Here is a 23,986-nt window from a genome sequence, read left to right as displayed (position 1 = left end):
CAGGGCTGGAGCAATAGCACAGTGGGTAGGGCATTTGTCTTGCATGCGGCTCACCCTGATGAGCATCACAATCAGAATGTGTGTCACGGCGTCACTGCAAATGAGTCTGGCCCCCAGTGAGCAACTTGACTGAGTGTGTGAGCGCACAATCAGATGTGTGTGTCATGACCAAGTGTGCGGGCACCACATCAACGATGTGCCAGATATAAGAAAGGAGAAGGGAAGAGGGAAAAGGCTTTTCATTTAAAAATTATAAAATGTAGAACATCCATGAACCTAGAATAAAATCTGCTCTTTACAGTAACAGGCTCAGCTGTAGCTTTAATTTTCAAAAAGTTCATTGCTGGAAAAAACCACTGTCTCTCTCAGCTGAGCCTAGAGATTTCCCATCTGTTGGTAATTGGTGCCATGAATATGGTCACGGGACATGTAAAAATACCTCATAAAGTAAGTAGTGTTCACTACTTTTCTATTTAAAGAATTACCATTTGCCTCCACTAAATAGGCTTTAAAAATCAATTTGGGAAGCAGAAAAGATGGCATAAGGGTTAAGTATTGCCTTGCATGCAACTGTCCCTAGTTCAATCCTTGGCACCATATGGTTCCCCAAGCACCACCACATGGGGCCCCGGAGGCCCTGAAGCTCTACCACCCGGGAAATTCAGGGCCTGAGCCACGTCCTCAGGCTCTGTGTTGGTCCGCCAACCCTGTTGGCCAACAATCACTGGTACAGGCTCCTGATCCTCCTCAACACCCCTTGACACCCTTGCCCCAATCGTTTTAATTGATTTGTTACTGGTTTGCAATTTTTTTCTTTGCTTTTTGAGTCACACCCATCGTAGCACAGGGGTTACTCCTGGCTCATGCACTCAGGAATTACTCCTGACAGTGCTCGGGTGCCCATATGGGATGCTGGGAATAGAACCCGGGTCGGCCGCATGCAAGGCAAACACTCTACCCGCTGTGCTATCACTCCAGCCCCACTTGTTTGCAATTTTATGGCATCTCAAGACTAGCTTCACCCCTCTCTGTGTGTAGTTATCACCACTCCCTCCACCAAAGTCTTAGAAACCTCCCACTACCACAAATGCCCCCCCCCACCTTCATTCCTCCAAATCCCCTCCTTGCCCCTGTGAAAAACCATAGCTTTTCATTAGACGCAGTTTTCATGTCACCTGCCAGATCATTTGCTTTCTACTGCTTATCTTAGTGAGCTATAAAATAGCTCTTAAAATTAGTGAGTGGGAAGTTTGGCACTTTCAGAGTTCTTAGCGGCTGGATGGATGGTTCTGTGTGCCACGTGCTTTGGACTTATCTCAAGGGTGAGAGCATGTGGGGAAACTCACTTTGCCCCTTATTTTTCTGCTCCTCCGCATCTGACGTTCAAGCACAGCTTTGCCGTCTACTCTCCTTGTCTCTAGTAACGAAACGTTTCCTGATTATGATCATTAGCTTAAATTATTCCACAAACTTCCTACATTTTTTCTTAAGAAAGTTGGAAGGAAATAGAAATGAAGGATTGTGTCGTGAGAAGGCACTTGGGAAATTCTGCCTGTCTGGGTTGGAGCAGCACAGCAGGAAGACTGTGAAGTTCTCATTCACAGACCCTCTCAGGCCTGCAGAACTGGGGCACAGCCAAAGTGTAAGTGACTCCCCCAAGTCTGCCATTAAGAAGTAAACACAGCCTCCATTTATGGAAAGGAAACCCAGCATTTGCTCAGAAAGAAGGCCCTCTGGGACCCCAGTTAATGTTTAAGACTCATGTCATGCCTGGAGGGTTGATAAGATCTTCAGTAAGAGAATCTCTAGGCTTCCTTCCCAACCCAGGCCCCCAGGGTCCTTGGCTTCTCTCCCATTCATCAGAGAGAAAAGCTCACCCCTGCTTATTCCACTGCCATGATGGGGGGGGGAGGTCCTCCCCCATTTCTAGTTTCAGGGGCCTTACCGTGTCTATTTCAGATGTCTCTTATTCTAGAACACTATAGTGATCACATTTTACCTGCCTTCCTACGCATGTCCAATTAATATTGCCCTTTCATTCCAACCAATTCTCTTTTTATGAAGCCCTTCTTATTTCTACTAAATTATATAGGTTACCTCTTTCAAGCCTACCGCTTCCTTTTTATCACTTTTTTTTCAATGAACAGTTTTATTAATAAAAAGGCGAGAACCCTACCTCCTGTACTGTCTCTCTAAATATAAAGATTATTTTATTTGTTTTCGGCACCATGGTTTACAAAAGTGTTATTATTAGGGTTTCATACATGAAACATTTCTGCACTGCACCCTCCCCCAGAGTATCCGCTTCCCTTCATCACTGTTCCAATGACCCCTTCCCTTCTCTCATCCCTCTGGTAAGCTTCCTACCTAAGATCTGTTCTCAGGTTTTGTTGCCTTTGAGCATTTGTTCTTCCTCTAGTAGGATTCTTTATATCTCACATATGAGAGAGAGAGCATTTTGTGTCTGACACTCTCCTTCTGACTAGCTTCACTCAACCTGATATTCTCCAGATATTTACTGCTAACTCACTTAGCAGTAAATTACATGATTTTATCTTTAAGGTTGAGTAATATTCCACTGTGTACCATAGTTTCTTGATCCAGTCATCTGCTCTTGGATACTTGGGTTGTTTCCAGGCTTGGGCTCTTGTGAATAGTGCTGCAACATAGGTGTGCAAAGGCACTTTCGGAATAGAGTTTTAAGACCTCGGGATAGATGCCTAGAAGTGAAAGCTCAATTCCCAGTTTTTTGAGAAGTGTCCGTGTTTTTTCCAACACAGGTTGGAACAGTTGTCTTTCTCAACAGCGGTGAATGAGGATTCCTTTCCCCCCACATCCACACCAACACTTGTTGTTCTTGTTCTTGTTCATTGTGATGTTTGCCTTTCTCACTGGTATGAGATGATACTTCATTGTTGTTTTGATTTGCATTTACCTGATGGTAAGTGATGCTGGGAATTTTTTCATATTTGTGAACTTTGTGACCACCTTATCTTTTGTCTTCTTTGGGTAGGTTTCTGTGCATCTCTTCTCCCCATTTTTTGGTGTTTTCCTTGTGTAGAGTGCTAGTGCTTTGTATATCTTGAATATCAATCCCTTATCTGATGAGTGGGCTGGAGCAATAGCACAGCAGTTAGGGCATTTGCCTTGCATACAGTCGACCCAGGTTCAATTCCTCCGCCCCTCTGGGAGAGACTGGCAAGCTACTGAGAGTATCTTGCCCACATGGCAAAGCCTGGCAAGCTCCCCGTGACATATTCGATATGCCAAAAATAGTAACAAGTATCACAATTTGTTGTGAGATGTTACTGGTGCCCACTTGAGCAAATTGATGAACAACGGGAAGACAGTGATACAGTGATACAGTGATCTGATGAGTAGTGGGAAAATATTCTCTCCCAGTTTGTGGGATGTCACTTTATTTTGGTCATTGTTTCCTTAAAGATACAGAAGTTTCTTCGTTTGATATAGACCATTTTGATTATCTTCATTTCATTTTGCTTGGTTCAATGTTACTGAATCATTAAAGATACCTCTAGCTTCAGTTTCTACCACGATTCTTTATATCCCACATATGAGAGATTTGAAATGGTTTATCTCTATTTTCCTCAATATCATATTTTTTGGCTTTTTGGGTCACACCCAGCAATGCTCAGTGCTCAGGGGACACATATGATATCGAACCCAGGTCGGCCACATGCAAGGCAAATGCCCTATCCATCGTACTATTGCTCCAGCTTCCATATCTTCCTCAATGTAATTTATGGACTCAAGTCTGATATTGAGGGGTTTTATCCCATTGTTTTTCTTTTTTGTATTTTGGGCCACACCCTGTGATGCTTGGAGGTTACTCCTGGCTCTGTACTCAGAAATTACTACTGACTGGGCTCAGGGACCATACGGGATGCCAGGGATCAAACCCATGCAAGGCAAGTGCCCTACCTGCTTTACTATCACTCCAGCCTCTGATATCAAGGTTTTGAATCCATTTTTATGATTTGAATTTTTGGCATGATATTAGAAAGTGGTCTGAATTCATTATTTTACATGTGACCAACCAGTTTTCCTAACACCATTTGTTGAAGAGGCTTGGCTTGCCCCCTAACTACCTGTATTCCTGGGGATCTGTTCTGGGCCTACCACCTGCAAGGCTCAGCCTGTTGATGTATCTTCCTGGCCCCATACTTTTTGTTGTTGTTGTTGTTGTTGTTGTTGTTGTCGGGCATCCCAAGTGGTGCTCAGGAGGCCCAGAGTCCCTTCCCTGTGGTTCTCGGCTAACTGGGGCAATGATTGAATGCTCAGGTAGAGGATGTGGTGCTAGGGATACTGACATGGGGATGCTCATGGGCCTCCCAGGCTGTGCCCAGCAGTCCTCAGAGGACCATAGGATGCCAGGGGTCAAATCAGGGTCAGCTACATTCAAGGCAGGTGCCTAACCCCTGTATTATCTCTCTGATCCCCCAATTCATTGTCTTTAATAGTACATAATTAAAACTTAAAACTTCAGTTTCTCGAACTTTGTATGGGGGAAACATGAGCACAAAAATGTATAAATCTGTAACTGTACCCTCACGGTGATTCACTAATTAAAAATAAAAAATTTTAAAAATAAAAATAAAAAAATAAAACTTCAGTTTCCTGGGAAACATGTAGTGTCCTCCAACTGACCTTATGACATGTAGCTTAGTGATGAATTTTCAAGGGGATGTAAGTTGTGGGGACTTTTGTGAAGTGTCATCAAGTGTTGATTTGTCTTTTCCTGTTTAATCCATTGTGTTTTTCTGATTATTCCATTCTGTCATATGGATTAATCTCTCAGTGACGAGAAGTGTGACTATATTGGGTATATTCAGGGCTCTGCATTAGAAGAATTATCCCATTATAGAAAATAAATTTAAGAAATCCCTTTTTCACATTTTTCTATTATGCCAGTCATTTGTTTTGGCATCTACTAACACATGTTAGCAGAAAAGTGAGAACAGGTGCCATAAGTTTAAGAACAGTGTGTTGGGAAGGGAGGACGTTAAATTGAGCACATACTGAAAATGAGTGTACTCTAATTTAAGCTGGAAGCATTTCAGTCCAGCTGGGTAGGGGGCAGTGATTTCAGTGAATGATAATCTTAGAACCACTGATTTGGAATTTAAATACATTGTATTTTTTTGTTTGCTTGTATTTTTGGTTTGGGGGCATACCCAGTGGTGCTCAAGGATTACTCCTGGCTCTGCCCTTAGGAATTACCCGTGGTGGTACTCAGGGAACCATATGAGATGCCAGGGATCAGGGATCGAACCCAGGTCGGCCACATTCAAGGCAAAGGCCTTACCCTACTATCTCCCCAGTCCCCTAAATACATTGTAGCACTGTCGTAGCACTGTCATCCTGTTGTTCATCAATTTGCTCAAGTGGGCACCAGTAATGTCTCCATTGTAAGACTTGTTGTTACTGTTTATGGCATAATACTCCACGGGTACCTTGCCAGGCTCTGTCGTGCGGGTGGGGTACTCTTAGTAGCTTGCCAGGCTCTCAGAGAGGGACAGAGGAATTGAACCCGGGTCGGCCGCGTGCAAGGCAAATGCCCTACCCGCTGTGTATTTTATACACAGGAACAACCTCCAATGTATTTTATAAAATACACTGTATAAGATTTTAGTGTCTAAACTTAAATATCATCCACATATATCACCAATGGGTTGTTGATATATGTAGATGATACTAAATTTACTCAGTCTTAGTTCTGTTCCCAGGTATTTTTATGGAGGAAACTCTGGCTATATGTCCTGAAGTCTGGATGTATGTCTGGAAGGGCTTATGATGTAAGGATGAGACATGATCCAGAAAAGCAAGCAAGCATGCATAAATGTGCACATGAGCACACACACACCATTCTTGAGTGATACAAATACCATCTTTCCAATTAAAAATCCCACTGGGCAACTATCTTGTGATCTGGTTACCTAATACAGAAATTATTATTTTATTTTAATAAAAATGACGCCTCCGACAACTTGACTACCCCTACCAGATGTTTCTAGCAATGACCAAGAAAAAGTTTAAGAGTAACAATGATAAAGCATGAATCATTGTTTTCTTTCTTTTCTTTTCTTTTCTTTTCCTTCCTTCCTTTCTTTCTTTCTTTCTTTCTTTCTTTCTTTCTTTCTTTCTTTCTTTCTTTCTTTCTCTCTCTCTCTCTTTCTTTCTTTCTTTTATGTTTTGTTTTTGGGTCACACACAGCTCTTTTTTTGTTTTGTTTTTTTGTGTGTGTATGGAATGGGGAGCCTACACCCAAAGTGTGATGCTCAGAACTTACTCCTAACTGCACTCGGGAATCACTCCTGGCGAGCTCAGGGGACCATATGGTTTGCGAGGGATTGAACTAGGTCAGTTGGCCACATGCAAGGTGGACTCCCTACCCACTGTACTATGACTCCAGGCCCTCCAGCTAGATATTTTTCCATAAATATCTTAGCCAAGGAAATGACTCACCTGGATTTGCATCTTAAAACAGGATCTCAATAGTGGAAAGCAATCCAACGTGAAGCATTTGAGGTAAGACTCAGTCTCAGTACCGGGTCTGCCATCTAGTCTGCCCCTTGCAAACTGTGACCTTTTTTTTTGGGGGGGGGGCCCATATGTGGCAGTGCCCAGGGCTCACTCCTAGAAGTGCTGGGAAGCCCATGTGTGATACCCAGGATTGAACTCGGTAGCCACATGCAAAACAAGCGCCTCAACCATCCCATGTTGTCTAACCAAACTGTGCTATCCTAAATCAGTAGTTCTCGCATCTGCCAGATGGAGATGATAATGGTACTTTCCTGGAGGCTTCTAATGAGACCGGGATGATACACATAAACCCAGGTATAGTTAGAGCTCAATAGCATAATGATTTTTATTCAGTTGCTAGGCAATACAAAAATAACTAACTCAGGGCTAAATGTGTAGCTAAACAATGAACTGCCCTTGACAAACTACCTTTGTAACTGTGTTTACAAAGCGTTTCTATATAGTAACTAGGTCAGTGGTCTACATGGAGAAGTTAGGAAGGATTAAAAACCACTGCACTTGCAGACTTTAGTGCCCAGAAGGAGAGAGAGAGAGAGACAGAGACAGAGAGACAGAGAGACAAAGACAGAGAGAGAGGGAGGGAGGGAAGGAGAGAAGGAAAGTACCTGCCATAGAGCCATAGAGGCAGGCTGCGGGAGGGAGGAGGGGTAGTGGGAGGTAACCTGGGGTCATTGGTGGTGGGAAATGGATACTGGTGGAGGGAAGGGTGTTGGATCATTGTATGACTGAAACCTGATCATGAACAGCTTTGTAACTGTGTGTCTCATGATGGCTCAATTTAAAAAATTAAAAATAAAAAAAAAGGAAAGGAAAGGAAAATCAAAAGAAACATAGTGGGAGATGGAGAAGGGCACTGGCTTGCCAGGTATAACCCAAAAACCACCCCATGATGATTTGCTACACTAAGGTATATTGTAATCTGGGGTGGGGGGTTGGGGAACCACTACATTGGGGGCCAGAAGGATAGTACAGTGGGTAGGGCACTTGCCTGGCACACGGCTGACCCAGGTTTGATTCCCAGCATCCTATATGGACCCTGAGCCCACAGAAGTGATTCCTGAGTGCAGAACCAGGAATAACCCCTGAGAATTGCCTGGAGTGGTCGAAAAAACTGAGAAACACACACACACACAAAAAAAAAAACATTGCACAGGGGAATTTGAGCTACAGGTTATTTGAGCTGTAGCTCAAATGAGGTCATCCTCATTACCATAGCTGCTAACAAGCCCCCACTAAAAGGCAGAGTCATAAAATGGCCACCCTTTGATTATGCTCAGAGATTTTGTTGAGTCAGGAATTGGGACGAGGTGCAGCAAGATGGACAGTCCCAGCATCCCAGCTGGATGACATCCCAGCACTGGGGAGGGCCCCAGGGGGTGGCGCTGACCCGCTGGGATTAGCAATGAGTCAAGATGCTTCTTTGCTAAGCACATCAGCACTTTGATGGGGTTCCTGGAAGATGGGGCTCTGCGGAGACCTTGTTTCAAAGTCAGTTCAGCTGGGATTATTCCCAAATCCTCCGTGAGGAGCCTGAGGCTCAGGAGAGTTTCCGTTGCATCACAGTAACTGGGAGGTTGGTGGCAGAGGATGGGTTAAGCTGGAGGGAAACGGCAGCTAGCCTTACCGGTCTGATTCCAAACTCACGTTCTGTTGGTTAGATCAGCGTTTCCCAGAGTAGGCAGTGATGCCCCCTACACCCCCCAGATGAAGCGCATAGTGGGGATAGTGGCCTCAGTGCAATTGGGACATGCTGTAAAGGAGTTAGATTTCCAGGGGCATGCTAAGTAGGTTTTGGGGTTTGGGGTTTTTTTGTTTGTTTGTTTGTTTGCTTTTCTGAAAAGGAAACATTAGGCCAAACAAATCTGGGAACCTCTGACTTAGGCAAATCATTCTCTTTGTTTTATGGTTTTTTTGGTTTGGGTTTCTTTTTTTATTTTTTTAGTTGGGTGGGGGGAGCCCAGCAGTGCTCAGGGCTCTGTGCTCAGGGATCACTCCTGGTGGGGCTGGGGAGACTATCTGGGGTGCCAGGGATCCAACCCAGGTTGGCTACATGCCCGTTCTCTGAACTCTCTCTCTAGCCCCGTGCTCATTTGGTTTAGATATACTTACTAATAGGTGAAAGTCTGAAGAAAACACATTGAACTGGGTTGGGCTCTATTAGGGTCTGTGTCATTTCTAAAAAGAAACAGATATGAAGGTCCAAGGCCCCTTTCTGAGAGCTAGAGAGCTAGAACCGCAGGTAAGGTGCTTGCCTTGCATGCGGCTGACCTGGGTTCGATTCCTGGCACCACCCATAGGGCTCCCCAGCCCTCCAGGAGTGATCCCTGAACACAGAGCCAGGAGTAAGCCCTGAGTAAACCCTAAGCCAGGTGCAACCAAAAAAAATTTTTTAAAGACCTGCCTTTCGAAGAACTTCTGCACAAACGTCCACTTTCTAAGGAGTTCCTTAAAATGGGTTCCTTTCCAAGATGATCAAAGGGCGACTTTGTGTCATTTTTCTTCCAGTGGAAAAGTTCCTGGAAATGTCCCAGAGGCTTCACTAGGGCACTCATTTGTTTCTAGGGAAATCTCACCTGGCCATTGTCCAGCGGGTGAATAACGAGGGAGAAGGGGACCCTTTCTACGAGGTGATGGGCATCGTCACCCTAGAGGACGTCATCGAAGAGATCATCAAGTCGGAGATCCTGGACGAAACAGACCTGTACAGTGAGTGCTCGGCCTTGGCTGTCTCCCGAGGTCACGCTGGGTTCCTCTGAGGTCTCGGGGCTGGCTGAGTCAGCTCTCGAGTGTGCCAGCATGGCGGGCCAGCCCTGTGCACGGTCCCAGGCGCTGGCACGGGCAGAATGCTCTAATCCACTCCGCCTGCACTGAAAGTGGGCATGAGATCACCCGCCGGCCAGCTAAGCTAAAATCCTCAACGCCCCCTTAGACTCTGCTCCTCCGTGAGTCTTTCGTAGCCCTGCCGCCCCGGTTTCTCGCATTCCTCCCTCCCCCTCCAACTCCGGTCCCTGCTTCCTTCTTTCTGGTTTCCTCACCCTCCTACCCACTCCTGCCAGACTCAGTGTAGATTCCTTTGGGTCCCTGACAACCCTGCAAAGGTGCACTCATCTCTGAGCTGGGGAATGCTAGTTCCATCCACCCGCCCCCCTAGATCAAGATGCCTTTCCTCCTGGGAATTTCCTTCTGTGGGAATGGTTCATGCTCAGCTATCAATCAAAGGTTCGGACACAGGCAGGCAATGAGTCATGCGGGTGTCTGTCCTTCCCAGTAATAGACCAAACCACGGAGCTGGACCAAGGCTTGAGGACACATAGGAGAGTCACAGCACATAGCAGGCGCCTGGTTTGGCTGTGAGGCCCCTGGCCAACCTCCTTGTCTCCTGATGGGAACTGAGCTGTCTCTGCTGCTTCCTCCATCCCTTCTCCTTTGCCCCACACTCAGTTTAGAATTGCATCTCAAAGAGGTCTTAGGGAAGGGGTTCCCACGGAAGCGTTAGGGGCCGACAGGAGTGCTGGCCGCCTGCATGAGTCATCACCTCCTCACAGCCTTCATGCTCCAAACACCCTGACCGTCAGCAACATTAGAGATGAGAGGCCCACTTCTCTGGCAATGAGCGTCGCATCCTTCAGCTGCAGGAGAGAGAGGAGCTGTTGAGGCAAATGCAGAGGAGAGAGAGAGGGAAGAAGGTGGCTTGCCCATGGCTTTGCTGTTCTCCTGAGCAATCCTTATTCTAAAGGAGAGTCTCTCCTTTAGAAATAAGCTCAGAAATAAGCTTCTGCCATGATGCCATTCCTTCCTTCCTTCCATCCTTCCTTCTTTTCAACCTTCCTTCCTCCCTCCCTCCCTTCCATCCTTCCTTCCTTTCTTTCATCCTCCCTTCCTTCCTCCCTCCCTTCCATCCTTCCTTTCTTTCATCCTCCCTTCCTTCCTCCCTCCCTTCCATCCTTCCTTCCTTTCAACCTTCCTTCCTTCCTCCCTCCCTTCCATCCTTCCTTCCATTCTTCCTTCCTCTCTTTCTCTTTTCTTTTTTCTTTCTTTCTTTCTTTCTTTCTTTCTTTCTTTCTTTCTTTCTTTTCTTTCTTCCTTTCTTTCTTTCTTCCTTCCTTTCTTTCTTTCTCTTTCTGTTCTTCCTTCATCCCTCTTTCCTTCCTTTCCCTCTTTCCTTCCTTTCTTTCTGTCCTTCTTTCTCTCTTTCCTTCCTTCCTTCTTTCTTTCCTTTTCTTTCTTTCTCCTTCTCCCTCTCTCTTTTTCCCTCCCTTCCTCCCTCCCTTTCTTTCTTCCTCCCTTTCTTTCTTCCTTCCTTCCCTCTCTTTCTTTCCTTCCTTTCTTTCTGTCCTTCTTTCTCTCTTTCCTTCCTTTCTTCTTTCCTTTCTCTTTCTTTCTCTCTCTCTTTCTCCTTCTCCCTCTCTCTTTTTCCCTCCTTTCCTTCCTCCCTTTTTTTCTTCCTCCCTTCCTCCCTTCCTTCCTTCCTTCCTTCCTTCCTTCCTTCCTTCCTTTCTCTCTTTCTTTCTTCCTTTCTTTCATTCATTTTTGTGCCACACCTGGCTATACTCAAGCTTACTCTAGCCCTGCACTCAGGAATCAATCCTAGTGAGCTCAGGGACTGTATTCAGTACTCGGGATCCTGCACGAAAGCAACTGCCCTAGCTGCTATACTGTCTCTCCGGCCGTGATTCCTTAAGTGCCCTGAGAAGGGGAACAGTGGGTTTCTCTGGCCCCAGCCCAGCAGACACTAGGGTCTATGTCTCATTGTTGCAATCCCAGGAGGGAGTGTCAGAGTTGGAGCCAGATGACAGCAAAGGCTGGAGTCTGGGGCAAGACTGGTACATGTGAAGGTCAGTTCTTCCTTCTAGCAGGAACCCAGGAGTGTGGCAGACATAGAAGAGGAGGGAGATCTTGCACCAGAGAGCCAGTCCTGGGCCTTGAGCGTCAGCCCTTTGTTTCATGGCATCTGCTCGGCCTGTGCTGAAAGGTCCCTCAGCCTCATTTGAGTCCAGACTGAGCTTTGAGAAAACCCAAATGTTTTTCATTGCTTCCCTTGGCACAGGGTAGATAGGCTAGAAGAACTTTTGTAACTCAAAACTAAGGAAGGGTAAAAGAAAATGAGCCAAAGAAATCGTACCTCTTGATACAAACTTGAAGACATGTTTCACAAATTAAGGGGGGAGGGATTTAATTTGGAAAAGATATACTGCCTCAGTCTCTCAGGTCCCAGCTTCTGCTGAGACCCCCACAGGACAACCCCCACACACACACACCACTGTTAATGCCCAGGACGGTGCTTGTGTCCCCCTTGACTTCCCCTAGTTCACCCACTGTGGAAAGCAACGGGGAGAGCCTGAGAATTGTGAGTGACAAGAGGTCATGCTCTCACCCCAGCCCCAAGTGGCTGGCCTCGGGCATTGCTCAGAGCATGGTTGACAGGAAGCAAGCAGGCAAGTCCAGCTCTGAGGACAGCAGAAAGGCAGTGGCTCGAACGCCACCCTCTGCAAACACATCATCCCTTATGTTTGCCATCTTGTAAGCGTTTCCCAGATACCTTCTGGTTGGAGTCTCCTGCTCGCTGCAGAGGGGAGCAGAAGAGCTGGTGCTAATCCGTGTGAAGCCCCTGGGGTCCCTTCAGACGAGCACTGATGCTACAGCATCACAGCTGGTAGGGGGGACGCCAGGCCAAGAGCCCAACCGGTGCTCCCTCTCGACCCCACCAAAGTGTCAGTGCATGCGTGAGATGGTTATTCAAGGGCCCTGGTCCTCCTGCTCCCACCCTCTCCTCCTTAGCGACATCCATCCTCACCCTGGTAGAGGGCTGTGCTGGACCCTGGGCCTGACAGTTGGCAGAAATCCCTGTGGTCCCAGAGGACGTGTCCGTGTGCATCTGGGGAAGCCTGCCCGAGAGCAGCAGCAGCAGCAGTAGCAGCCCCAAGGCAGCCGCTGTCTCTCCCCTGTGACCCCACAGCCGACAATCGCAAGAAGCAGAGGGTGCCTCACCGGGAGAGGAAGCGACATGATTTCTCCTTGTTCAAACTCTCTGACTCGGAGATGCGGGTGAAGATCTCTCCACAACTGCTGCTGGCCACGCACCGCTTCATGGCCACAGGTAGGACCAGCACCGTGTGTGAGTGTGTGTGTGTAGGGGTGGGGGAGGGATCTGGAACACCTCACTGCCTGCAGCCGGTACTGCTCCAGGAGTTGCCCTTGTCTCCAGCAGGGGAACAGGATGCCACAAACTCAGTGTCACCCTCCCCATCCTCTCTGGAGGGAGGGCGCACAGTGAGCTTTGTTTGGCTCTGCAGCTTCTGCTGGAGAAAGCTCCAGAAATCCCTGCGACAGTCCCTGCCTCCTCTCTCCCACCTCCAGGTGGAGCCCAGGTAGACTTGTGCCCCGCTGGAGGTGGGTCCGTCATGGGCTCTTGGAGGAGAAAGGAGGTTGTGTCCTCTCCAGCGGCCCGGGGAAGAGATGGTTCTCCCCAGCAGCAAGGTCCTGGGGTTCACGGCCCTCCCAGGGTCCATGGAAGCCCGAGGACTGGGAGCTCTTCCAAGACAGAAATGGACTGTGAATCTTGGAATCTTTAGAAAGAAAGAAAAATAAAGTAGAGCATGCAAATAATCACTTCTTTCTTCTTTTGGAGAAAGTAGTCTTTGAACCCTCCAGCCTCATCCAGACCTAGGATGGTCACACCCCATTAATGAGCACAATAATTAACCCAATATGAATTATTGGGTCAAGAACAAGTGCTAGTCCTGTGCCAGGTAATAAGAACAGAAGCGTTTAGATCGGAGCTTCTTTCCGAGTTAACTTATGGAATGCTACCTCTGGGTTTCTCTTTAACTACTGCCTGATTTTTCGGAAGCTGAAAAAAATCTGAAAGGCTGAGAAATCAGCCAGGAGTTAGAGAATGTGGATGCCAAGCGAGGATGTCAGGATGTGGTTAGGATGCAGGGCTGACTCTCAGAGCAATGTCCGCGTCTATTAATAGATCACATCTGTTCCCCTGAGGCATGACGTCATAGTAGTGCTTCACACTCTGGAGAAGCACTTACCAGGCATAGAATTCATTGTCTCTCTTAAACTGATTTTATTTCATTCTTTTCTCCAAAATATCTTATTGAGGTTCTGGCTTCACAATACTTTTAATGATTGTCTCTCATACACATAATTCCCAGACCACACCCTTCACAGGTGTACCCACCTCCCTCCCCAAGGACTCCTCCCTCTCAACCCCCACCTCCACCTACTCAGTTTTATGGATCAGTTCTCCTGTTGTGTTGTCTTCGGCCCTTTGCTGCTACCTAGCTGTGATTCTTTAAGTCCCACAAAAGAGCAATCATTCTGTATCTTTCCCCCTCCCTCTGACTGACTTCATTCGATGAATGAAGTATCCTCTACTCCCATCCATGTTGCTGACTTCATTTCATTCAACAATATAAAATTAAGACCAATAAGGTAGATTAAATTCTCTCTTTTTTTCATAAAGGTCTTTATTGCTCATGAGACTTACTTATCCCTACTGAACTTTTTGGTTTGCTTGTATCTGTTTTTTGGGGGGAGGGCATGTGCAATGCTCAGGGGTTACTCCTGGCTCCATGCTCAGGAACCCATACATGGTGCCAGGAATGGATTAAGACTTGGCCACATGCATGGCAGACACCTTTACCCCCTGTGCCATCTCTTTGACCCCTTTTTCCAACATTTGAAAACCATCATCATCATCTATTCTATCAATCTTTCCACCACTTCCAAACATTTTCTCCCACTTTATTTCTTTATCATTAGTAATGTGATAAGACAACAACATGGCATTGACCTCTGGGCAAATCAAGTATGTATGACTGGGCTGCTGGCTGTGGGCCCCGTGCAGTATGTTAGAGCTCATGGGATTACTCAGCTTGCCTGACTGAACCTCTCTACCCTTGACCACTAGGCTCCCCAGCCCCTCTCACTGCCCCCAGCACTCACCATTCTGCTCTCTGCTTCAGTGAGTTGGATGATGTCAGGCTTTGTCATTCGGAGGCATCCTGTGGTATTTGCCCCTCTGCAGCCTCTCTCACTTGGGCAGCCTCTCCTCCTGGCAGGTTCATGCATGTGGTCACAAATGGGCCAGATGATCTTCTTTTTCTTTTTGTCCTTTTTTTTTAAGTTTGGGGGAGGGGTTCAGGGAGATCAGGAGCACATACTTTACATGTCAGAATCCTGAGTTCATTTATTTATTTATTTGCTTTTGGGGGCCATTCCCAGTGGTGCTCAGGGATTACTCCTTGTTCTGCACTGAGGAATTTACTCCTGATGGTATTTGGGAGACCATATGGGATGCCGGGGATTGAACCCAGGTGGGCTACATTCCCCGCTGTACTGTTGCTCTGGCTTCTATCTTCTTTTTTCAAGTCCATGTTCAACCTCAAAGAAAATTAGGGCCTGAGGTAGTAGAGGGGTTTGGACATTTCGATCCTTAACGCTGCAGACAATCTCCTGAGCTAGAAGGTCCTTCCCCTTCCAGAAAGAAAGAAAGAAAGAAAGAAAGAAAGAAAGAAAGAAAGAAAGAAAGAAAGAAAGAAAGAAAGAAAGAAAGAAAGAAAGAAAGAAAGAAAGAAAGAAAGAAAGAAAGAAAGAAAGAAAGAAAGAAAGAAAGAAAGAAAGAAAGAAAGAAAGAAAGAGAAAGAAAGGTTAATAAAGAAACTTACCTTTTCAAAGCGGTGACCAGCTTCTCCTGCTAATGCAGGAGCACCACTCTCCTTCCAGAGGGGATGGGGAAGGCAAAAAAGGTGGCACAATTGGGTTTAAAACCCACGCCCTGGAGCCAGAGCTATAGTCCAGCAGGGAGAGCGTTTGCCTTGCATGCGACCTACCTGGGTTCGATCCCCAGCATTCCATATAGTCCCCTGGGCACCACCAGGAGTAATTCCTGAGTGCCGAGCCAGGAGTAACCCCTGAGCATCACTGGGTGTGACCCCCCCAAAAAAAAAGCATAAATAAATAAATAAATAAATAAAACCCACACCCTTCCTGGGGGTCCCAGGAGCCCCACCACCTTGGCATCTGGGAGCATGAACAGAGACGCTTGTACCCACCCCTCCTGCCTGCCACTCTTCCCTAGAGGTGGAGCCCTTTAAGTCTCTGTACCTTTCGGAGAAGATCTTACTCCGACTCCTGAAGCATCCCAACGTGATCCAGGAGCTGAAGTTCGACGAGAAGAACAAGAAGGCGCCCGAGCACTACCTCTACCAGCGCAGCCGCCCCGTCGACTACTTCGTGCTGCTGCTGCAGGTGAGCTGGAAGGACCGGACATCTCCAGGCCGAGGAGGAGAGGAGAGGCCAGAGGGGCAGGCTGGGGTGGGCCTTCGCCCTGACTCATGGACGGAGGGGCGTGTCTGGGGGCACAGGGCAGCCTTTAGTCTGACATCAGTGATGTGTATGATGGGCTGCGGGGGACCCTCTCTAGTCTCGGGATTCTGCCACGAACTCCCAAACAGCTGCCCCACTGGGACCCTCCGCTGCCTCCCAGGCTCCAACCCTTTCTCGTTTGAAGTCCTTCTGACGGCTGAGCTGAAATTTCACCATCTGGGTCTTGCCCCTGGGGCTCCTGCTCTGATCTCGGGGTACGTGGAACACTGGGCTACAGCCTTCTCCATCCCCAGAATCTCCTCTCCCTCCCTGGAGGGGACCAAGCGGGGAGTCAGTGACTGATGAGAGGCACAGTCTCTCCCTCATCCTCACGTAAGGATGAACCATCACCTGCCCTGGCACATTCTCAGGAGGGAGCCCAGCTTGTGACACCACTGGCACCCTGGCCGGAACAGACCCTTTGCTCCGTCACCAGTCCCCTCCCCTCCGTAAAAGACTCCAGTGAGCCCTAACTACAGTGATTCTTTGACTATCTGAATGGAGCCAGAGACATAGCTCAGGGGGTAGAGCGCATGTGAGGCCCCGAGTTTGATCCCCGCATCCACGCCCTTGTAATTCCAGGAATAGCCCCTGTAGAAATGAAATAAAATCGAACCTTAACTTAGCTCATGGGTAAGTTAAGTGGCTATTCTTAAGGCATTTCACCCGCAGACTGTCTCCTCCTTTCCCCCTTCCAAATAGCCCCAGTAGAATGAGCTGTCCTGGTAGAACGGGTGGACCGGTCAGTGTTGGAAATAGGGCGGGGACCCGGTTACACCGTCTACCTGACACAGCACACACGTCCAGTCTACAGCGAGATGCTTCATGCAGATGTCACAGTTTTCAAATAAAACCTAGAGGTTATAAAATGAAGGGGCGAGAGTTTAGGTTCAGAAATTGGAAAATCCTCATATTTCCACCTCCTCTTGGCCCCTGGCCCGGGTATTTAATCCCCCAGCCTCAAAATGGATGCATCTGAAAGCTGGAAGAAGAGCAGTCATATTCATTTAAAAAGTAAAATTTTAAAAATATAATGCTATTTTTTTTAATTAAGATGTCTTGATTTACAAAGTCATTCATAGTTGAACTTTAGGTCTACTGTGTTCCAGCACCAGCCGGACCACCAGTTCCAACACCTATCCACCAGTGTCCCCAGGGTCCCTCCCATACACCCCCAACTCCCTTGACAGGCAGTTTTTTAAAAAAAGCTTTTTTTATTGAATCACTGTGAATTACACAATTACAAAGTTATTCAGAATTGAGTCCCAGGCATACAGTGTTCCAACACCAATCCCTCACCAGTGTCCACATCCCTCCACCAACGTCCCCAGTTTCCCTCCTGTCCCCCAGCCTGCCTCTATGATGGACACTTTTTTCTTTTTACCTCCCCCCTTTTAGGCCCTGTGGCTTATGGGAGTGTACCCAAGAGGGCATCGTGCATGTCACTTCCGCTTTCAGGCGAGGCGGTGCTGATGCGGAGAGAATCGTGAGCTGTGCCTCGCCCGTAAGGCCCTAGACGAGCTCTCTCTGCTGCACATTAGCCATCGTTATCACTGGTGATGAATTATACAAGGCTCGGGATTTTTATCTTGGCCAGACTTGCCAATGTCAGACCGAAACAGCGGCAGTGTCCAGGGTCCTGGGGTAGCTGGTTTCTGTTATGAGGGAGTCTTCACGGTCACAAGGAGAGTTTGGCTATTTATAGCAGCTGCTTCTCTGTGCACCCACTCTTTAACTGCAGAGGCCACGGGAGGGCTCGGGACACATTCAGAGGGCCAGATGGTGTGTCTGGCATGTGGTGAGGCATGCAGAAGCCCTAGGTTTGTTTCCTGGCACCACATGGTCCCCTGAGTACCTAGCTATGAACCTGTAACCTCCTGCACCCCACATTGTTGGGCCTCAACAACACTGGACCAAGTACCACCAGGAGTGGCCCCTGGCAGAACCTCCTCAGCACAACTGGGGTAAAACTAATCATGGTAATTTGGAGTTTGAAAAAGAACATAAACACAAAGCCGTGGTTTGAGAGCTAGAGAGGTAGGTCAAAAGGCTGGAGCAGGAGGCCCAGATATGAACCCACACCCACATGGTCCCCCCACACCTCACCAGGTTTGGCACCCTCTCCACACACACATACACACAGGTGCTGTTTCTGAGCCGCAAGTCTGGTGGGACTCACGGTGCCCTGAGATAGGGATGTAAGTCCCTTGTTATCCAGGCAGACGGGCTGAGGGGCTGCACCAGAGCTGGCTGTGCTCATACGTCCCCTGTGTGTGTGTGTTTGCCTCCTTCTCCAGGGTAAAGTGGAGGTGGAGGTGGGTAAGGAGGGGCTGCGCTTCGAGAACGGAGCCTTTACCTACTACGGCGTCCCAGCCATCATGACCTCCTCCTGCTCAGGTATCCCAGGGTGATGCGGCAGCAGTGGGGAGGCGGCCGGAATAGCATCAAAGTCTTTGGTTTCACATTTTGGGGTTTTTTTTGGGGGGGAGTTGGGTTGGGGGCCAGATCTAGCCATTGCTCGGGACCAACTCCTGGCAGGGCTCGGGGAACCCTCTGTGGTTGCTGAGGATTGGAGAACCAGCGAGGGCCATAGGCAAGGGTAGTGCCGTAAGCCCTGTGCATCTCTCCCGCCACCTCCCCCCCAACTCCAGACTCAAAGCCTTTACTCCTGTTACAAACCCCGGACTAGCCATGTCCCTTCCTGGGCCTGGGTTTCTTCCATTGTGAAACAGGCCCGAGAGACATAAAGGTAGAATTTGTAGCCATTTGTGGTAGATGCTACCAGGACCGTTGTGAAGGCCTGGAGGCTGGTACTTCTCAATAAGCAAAGGAAACCTCGTTTCCTCTCTCCCTTTTCCTTCGGTGCCCTGTGTCTGACTGGGTCTGTGCTGGGTGTGGGGAGGGGGAGGGGGATCCCCGAAGAAGGCGTGCCTGAATTGCTTCTGTAACTCCGGGTCCTCTCGTCCTCAGACAACGACGTGCGGAAGATTGGCAGTCTGACTGGATCCTCTGTCTTTTGTATGTATTTCGCACCCCCATCCTTGTCCTCCCCACTGTGGTCCTGTCGAAGCCCGCTCGGGGGGTCTGGACCTCACACTTTGTGGGATGGGTCTAACGAAAATTGCTGGCTACCTCTTTAGAACTGTTTCCTGCCAGGTACTAACAACCCCCAGCAGCTGGGGGGCGGGGAGACTGTATTCTGTTGCTCATGTTCAAGTGACACACAGCAGGGCGCGGGGAGCAGGCTGGTTTGGGGTGGCACCAGTCATTGTGGGCAGTTGGCTTATGTGCTTGGGTGGTGATACATGCGGTGGGCTGCCGCCGGCCTTCCCCTTCTCTGCTGTGGTTATTCACCCACGGGCCTGTATGCGGAAGCCTGAACATGCTGTCTCAACTGTGGGGGTTCAGAGGCTGTGACTGCAAGATCTTGGAACGATGTCCAGGCCGGGGTAACTGTGTTGCTTTCCTGCTTCTCTTTCCTCCTTCCCCACCTCGCCGCTGGTGGAGAGGCGCCTGCCGTGCATGCCAGTGGCGGGGACTGGCACGGGGCTGCTGGCTGGTTCGCTCTGCCCCCGCTGTGCTCGACCTCCTTGTTGTCTCCTGTCTGGAGTTCCTGCACTTGTGTTCAGACGGCATGGCCTTCATTGTGATCTAAGTGTGATGCAGAAACGAATTCTTTTCCTAGATGTGCTTTTGGATTCGCTTGGTCTGAATTTTGCATTGCCTTCAGTGGTTATTTTTCACGGTGAACATTTTAATATCCCATGGGGTGTTTGATCTCGCCATGCAAGAGATGGGACCTAGCACATTCTACGGGGATTTATCAGAGGGTCCCTAGCTTGCTGCCACAAGGGACGGGAGTTACTGTCTCAGCACAGAGACACCATGAAGTGACTCGCTTCATGTCACCCATCGGGTCGATGCTTGACCAGACCCATCCCGTGTTCCACAAGCTCCCGGGGCACAATGAAATGCAGATTTTAGAACCACCAGGTTCAACCTGCGATTTCTGTGTGGGAATCCCAGAGCAGCTCTAAGTGTTGCACCCGAGACCAGCAGAGCACAGAAACGAAGCCGAAATAGCAACCCACATCCAAGGGCTGGCAGGAACCTGAGTAAGAAATTAAACCCAGGTGCATTATTATATTCATATGAGCCATCAAATCTTAGTAAAGGCTGATGAGAGACTCTCAGGACCCAGAATAAGAAGACTGGCATGTAAGGGAAGGGCCACAAGGCCTTGGAGACCTTGGTTTTCTAAAGGAAATTTTCACCACCATGAGTGATAGGAATGACTCAGAGTACAGTCACTCCTGGGATTCTAACCGTATTTAGCCCTATATGGACACTTCCAGAAGACCAAAAGACATGGGAATTTCAGGGGTAGGAAAGAGAATTACATTAGGTTCCCCAAATCCACTTAACTTAAATAATCTTTCTTTAAAAAAATAAAAAATAGGCCCAGAGAGATGGTCAAAGTGATTTGCATGTGAGACCTCCCAGATTTGATCCCCAGTCCTGCACAGTCCTCCAAGCACCCCTGGGTGTGTTTTCCCCATGCCCCCCCACCCAAAAAAAAACAATTTAAGATGCTATGTGGTTTCATCCTTGCCTCCTTCCTGTCTCTAGTTGTTTCTTACCAGAGCCATTTGGGGGGGGGGGGAGCACGGGCAAATGTGCGACAGGGTCCTTGCCACCAGAGCGGGCGGACAGAGAGGCATCATTCAAGTCTGCTCCCCCTGTGCATGGCTCAGCACCTTCCCCCTTAACCAGGAGGAAGATGCATCTCACTAGCCAGGAGGACCGAGAGATGCTCCCATTCTCCCCCTAATGCCCTTTACTTAGGGAAGTGGGAAGTAGCTACAAAGTCCCCCAAACACACACAGTGGACCCCAGTGCACTCTCAGTCTGGGACCCTGACACCACTTATCTTTCACTGGCCAAGAACCAGAGCCTGAAGGGCGGCGAGAGCTGAAGGCTGAGCCACACAGCTCCAATGCCAGCAGGGCCAGGACAGAGGTCCCTAAATGTATCTGGCCTACCGAGCAAACAAAAGGTGCCCGGCCCCCGCTTTCATCTGAGGCTTCTACTGCCCCCCTCAGTTGGTCAGGCACCCCAGGACTGGGCTAGCACAGCACCCCTGATCTGGAGCCAGCCTTTGCGGATCCTCGATGAAAAAATGATGCATTGGCCCTGTGACCTGTGACCTCAAGCTGAGGTCACGCTGGCTGTCCTGGGCAAGATGAAGGGAACACAGTCAGTGCTGCCCCCCTGCTCTTGGTTCTCTGGGAAGCTCAAGGGAACCTGGTGAGCCCAGCAGTGTAGAGGACAAGGCCCAGCGCAGGGAGTCAGGGCAGATGCCCACATTGAGGTCCAGGCTTGGAGAGGGAAAGGTCCCATCTGCCGGCGGGGGGGGGGGTGCGGGGGAGGCAGACTATTCATCTGCAGCCCAGGAAACGCTGGGATTCTGCTGAGATGCTGAAGGTTTTAATGCCAGTGTGTCTGGCGATGCTGGGCGTCTGTTCAAGTAGTCTTTGATCCAGCGTGTCAAAATAAATGATCACTGAGTAGGCCTAAAGTGCCCCACGGTCTCTCTGTGAGCATATGCCGTTTCAGCAAACAGGACGGCGGAAGTGGGCTGTGTCCCTGTGTCACCTGCAAGCTGAGCACAGTTAAGCCTAGAAAGGGACGGTGGGAATGACCAGATCCCAGGATAAAGACAGAAGAGGCTCACCCAGGGGCACTGCCTGATCACACTCAGGAGCGGGAAGGACTGGAGTGTCCTGCACCCTCCACCCCACACCAGGGTTCCCTGGGATAGTGACAATAGTATCTACACTGTGGGTGGCCAGAGGGAAGGGAAGGATCTAGACTGAGAGGTGTTTTGGAGCACTGGGTCTTGCTAAGATGCTACCGAGGCTGGAGCAGTAGTACCATGGATAGAGCACTTGCCTTGCATAAGGCCAACCCTGTTTCCATCCCTGGTAGCCCCTTGGTCCCCTGAGTCCCTCCAGGAGTGAACCCTGAGCACGGGGCCAGGAGGAAGCCCTGAACACTGCCAGGTGCGACCCTCAAATCAAAACAACAACAACAATAAAAGAAGCAACTCTGAATGAACGGATCCAGTGGATTTTCACTCAGATTGCTAGAAGGGTTGCAGTGCCTCTAACCTTAGTGCAGTTCCTCCCCAGCTCCAGGAGGCTATGTACCTCTGGGAAGCTGAGACCTAGGCAGAACTCAGCTTCCCGAAGAAAGACCCTAGCAGGGGCCTGCCCACAAACACCTCCTGCAGTGACAGTCCCAGGCGGCTACCTGTGGCTACAAGGGACCACCCATGGCCACTGAGAGCCTGGTATGGCCTCCTGCACTCCCCACTGGGCAGCCTCCTGCTTCCCTCTGAGAGGACTATGTGCTTTTCCTCTGTGTTCTCTTCCTTGCTCTGGAGCATGGCTGTGAGAGGCTGCCGCTTCCATGTGCAGAGAAATGTGATGCGGTGAAGATCCAGGAACAGACTGTCTCACCCACTTTGCTCTTTGTCTCTCTCTCTTTGTGTTTATCTTTCCCTTTGCCACTCACAAAACCTTGGCCCTTGACTCTTTAGTGCCCGTCTCTGTGTCTCGTTCCTTCGCCTTCAGCAGAGGGGACTCCCTGGCAGGCTCCCCAGGTAAACATGCGTGGGGACCGGGTTTCTGGAGCCAGTGGGGTGTGCCGGAGCTCTTGGCTCCCTGTGGGTATCACAGCAGGAACACCCTGGTGGAGACAAGGGCTGGTTTGATGCTCACTGGTCCGGCTAGTTCTGCTCTGAATTTAGCTCCTGGGACTATACCTAGATAAATAACTTCATGGAGAAATGGTGGGGTTGAGAAAGGCTGTGAGTTCTTCCTCCTCATTTGACTGCAGAATGTCAGGGGGAGAAGAATAGGGAGGATCAATGGAATATAGAACGCTCTGCCTTGTTCCCACCTACTTTATCCTCTCCCTTTCCATTTCGCTAACCACTAGCCCATCCTAATCTCCCTACTCATATCACTGCGTGGTGATCATATTCTCTCGGGCTCTGAACATATCAAAGATGCTGTATGCACGTGTCGCATTGAGCTGAATCTCCCGCATTTTTTGTAGGAAACTTAGGGGGTCTGGGGCCAGGAGATAGTACAGGGCTAAGGGCACATGCCTTGCAGGCACCTGACCTGAGTTCAATACCCCACCCCACATGGACTGTATGCAGGGTGTATGTACCAGGGTAGCCAGGGTATCCCCAGCATTGCAGGGCCCAAGTAGCATCACATCCTCAGGCCCTGGCACTGAACAGATCCTCAGATTGACTGAGAATTGCCAGTGTAATCCTTGGACCTCCTGAGCATCGCTTAGGAGACTCCCCCAAAAGTTGGGGAGGGGGATTCTTCTTCACCAGGTAAAGCAGCTCCTTCAAGAGCTCCATGGCAACTCAAGGACAGGGAGGATATAATAAATAAGAATGATCCGTGAGGGGCTGGAGCGATAGTACAGCAGGTAGTGTGTTTGCCTTGCACGCGGCCGACCTGGGTTCAATTCCCAGCATCCCATATGGTCCCGCAAGCACCACCAGGAGTAATTTCTGAGAGCAGAGTCAGGAACAACTCCTGTGCATCGCCAGGTGTGACCCAAAAAGGGGGAAAAAAATAATCCATGAACTTTTTGCATTGTACTCAATCCTAATGGATGATCTCTGAGAGCTGTGGAGTAAATAATGGTGAAACCAAGAAGTCACTCGTGAAATTGCCCTGAAATTAGAGCACGGCCCATTTCCTGCGCCCATTTTACCGTTTTCCCTATCCACGGACAGTAACTGGGAGGTTTCTGAGCACCCACCGTATCTTCACTCATCGTGGCTCCGTGAAGTCTGTCTCTGCAGCAGACCTTCAGCATCCAAAAGGCTTATGTCCCGACCAAGCTGGCAACTTCCAAAGTGTTGGCGCTAACAGGTCCCTTCCTTCCCTCGAAACCCATCCGGGTCCCACGTTTATCTGTACAACACAAGGAAACTGTCTTCTCGGATTCCACC

The 23,986-nt window shown here is 49.0% G+C and overlaps 1 protein-coding gene across 2 annotated transcripts in view; it reads left to right on the top strand.

Annotated features, from left to right (window-relative positions):
* Positions 1 to 23,986, top strand: part of CNNM1 (cyclin and CBS domain divalent metal cation transport mediator 1) — a 61,227-nt gene that overhangs the window by 23,922 nt on the left and 13,319 nt on the right. The window contains exons 2-7 of one of the 2 annotated variants that reach the window (XM_055119571.1): positions 9,127 to 9,270; positions 12,521 to 12,661; positions 15,656 to 15,825; positions 18,240 to 18,339; positions 18,913 to 18,960; positions 22,544 to 22,606. In XM_055119571.1, coding sequence (XP_054975546.1) covers positions 9,127 to 9,270; positions 12,521 to 12,661; positions 15,656 to 15,825; positions 18,240 to 18,339; positions 18,913 to 18,960; positions 22,544 to 22,606 — 666 coding nt within the window. The remainder of the gene's footprint in view (positions 1 to 9,126; positions 9,271 to 12,520; positions 12,662 to 15,655; positions 15,826 to 18,239; positions 18,340 to 18,912; positions 18,961 to 22,543; positions 22,607 to 23,986) is intronic. The other variant, XM_055119572.1, reaches the window with a different exon arrangement.

Source organism: Sorex araneus, chromosome 11 (genome assembly GCF_027595985.1).
Source record: "Sorex araneus isolate mSorAra2 chromosome 11, mSorAra2.pri, whole genome shotgun sequence".
NCBI lineage: Eukaryota > Metazoa > Chordata > Mammalia > Eulipotyphla > Soricidae > Sorex > Sorex araneus.
This window is presented reverse-complemented; position numbering and strand designations above follow the sequence as displayed.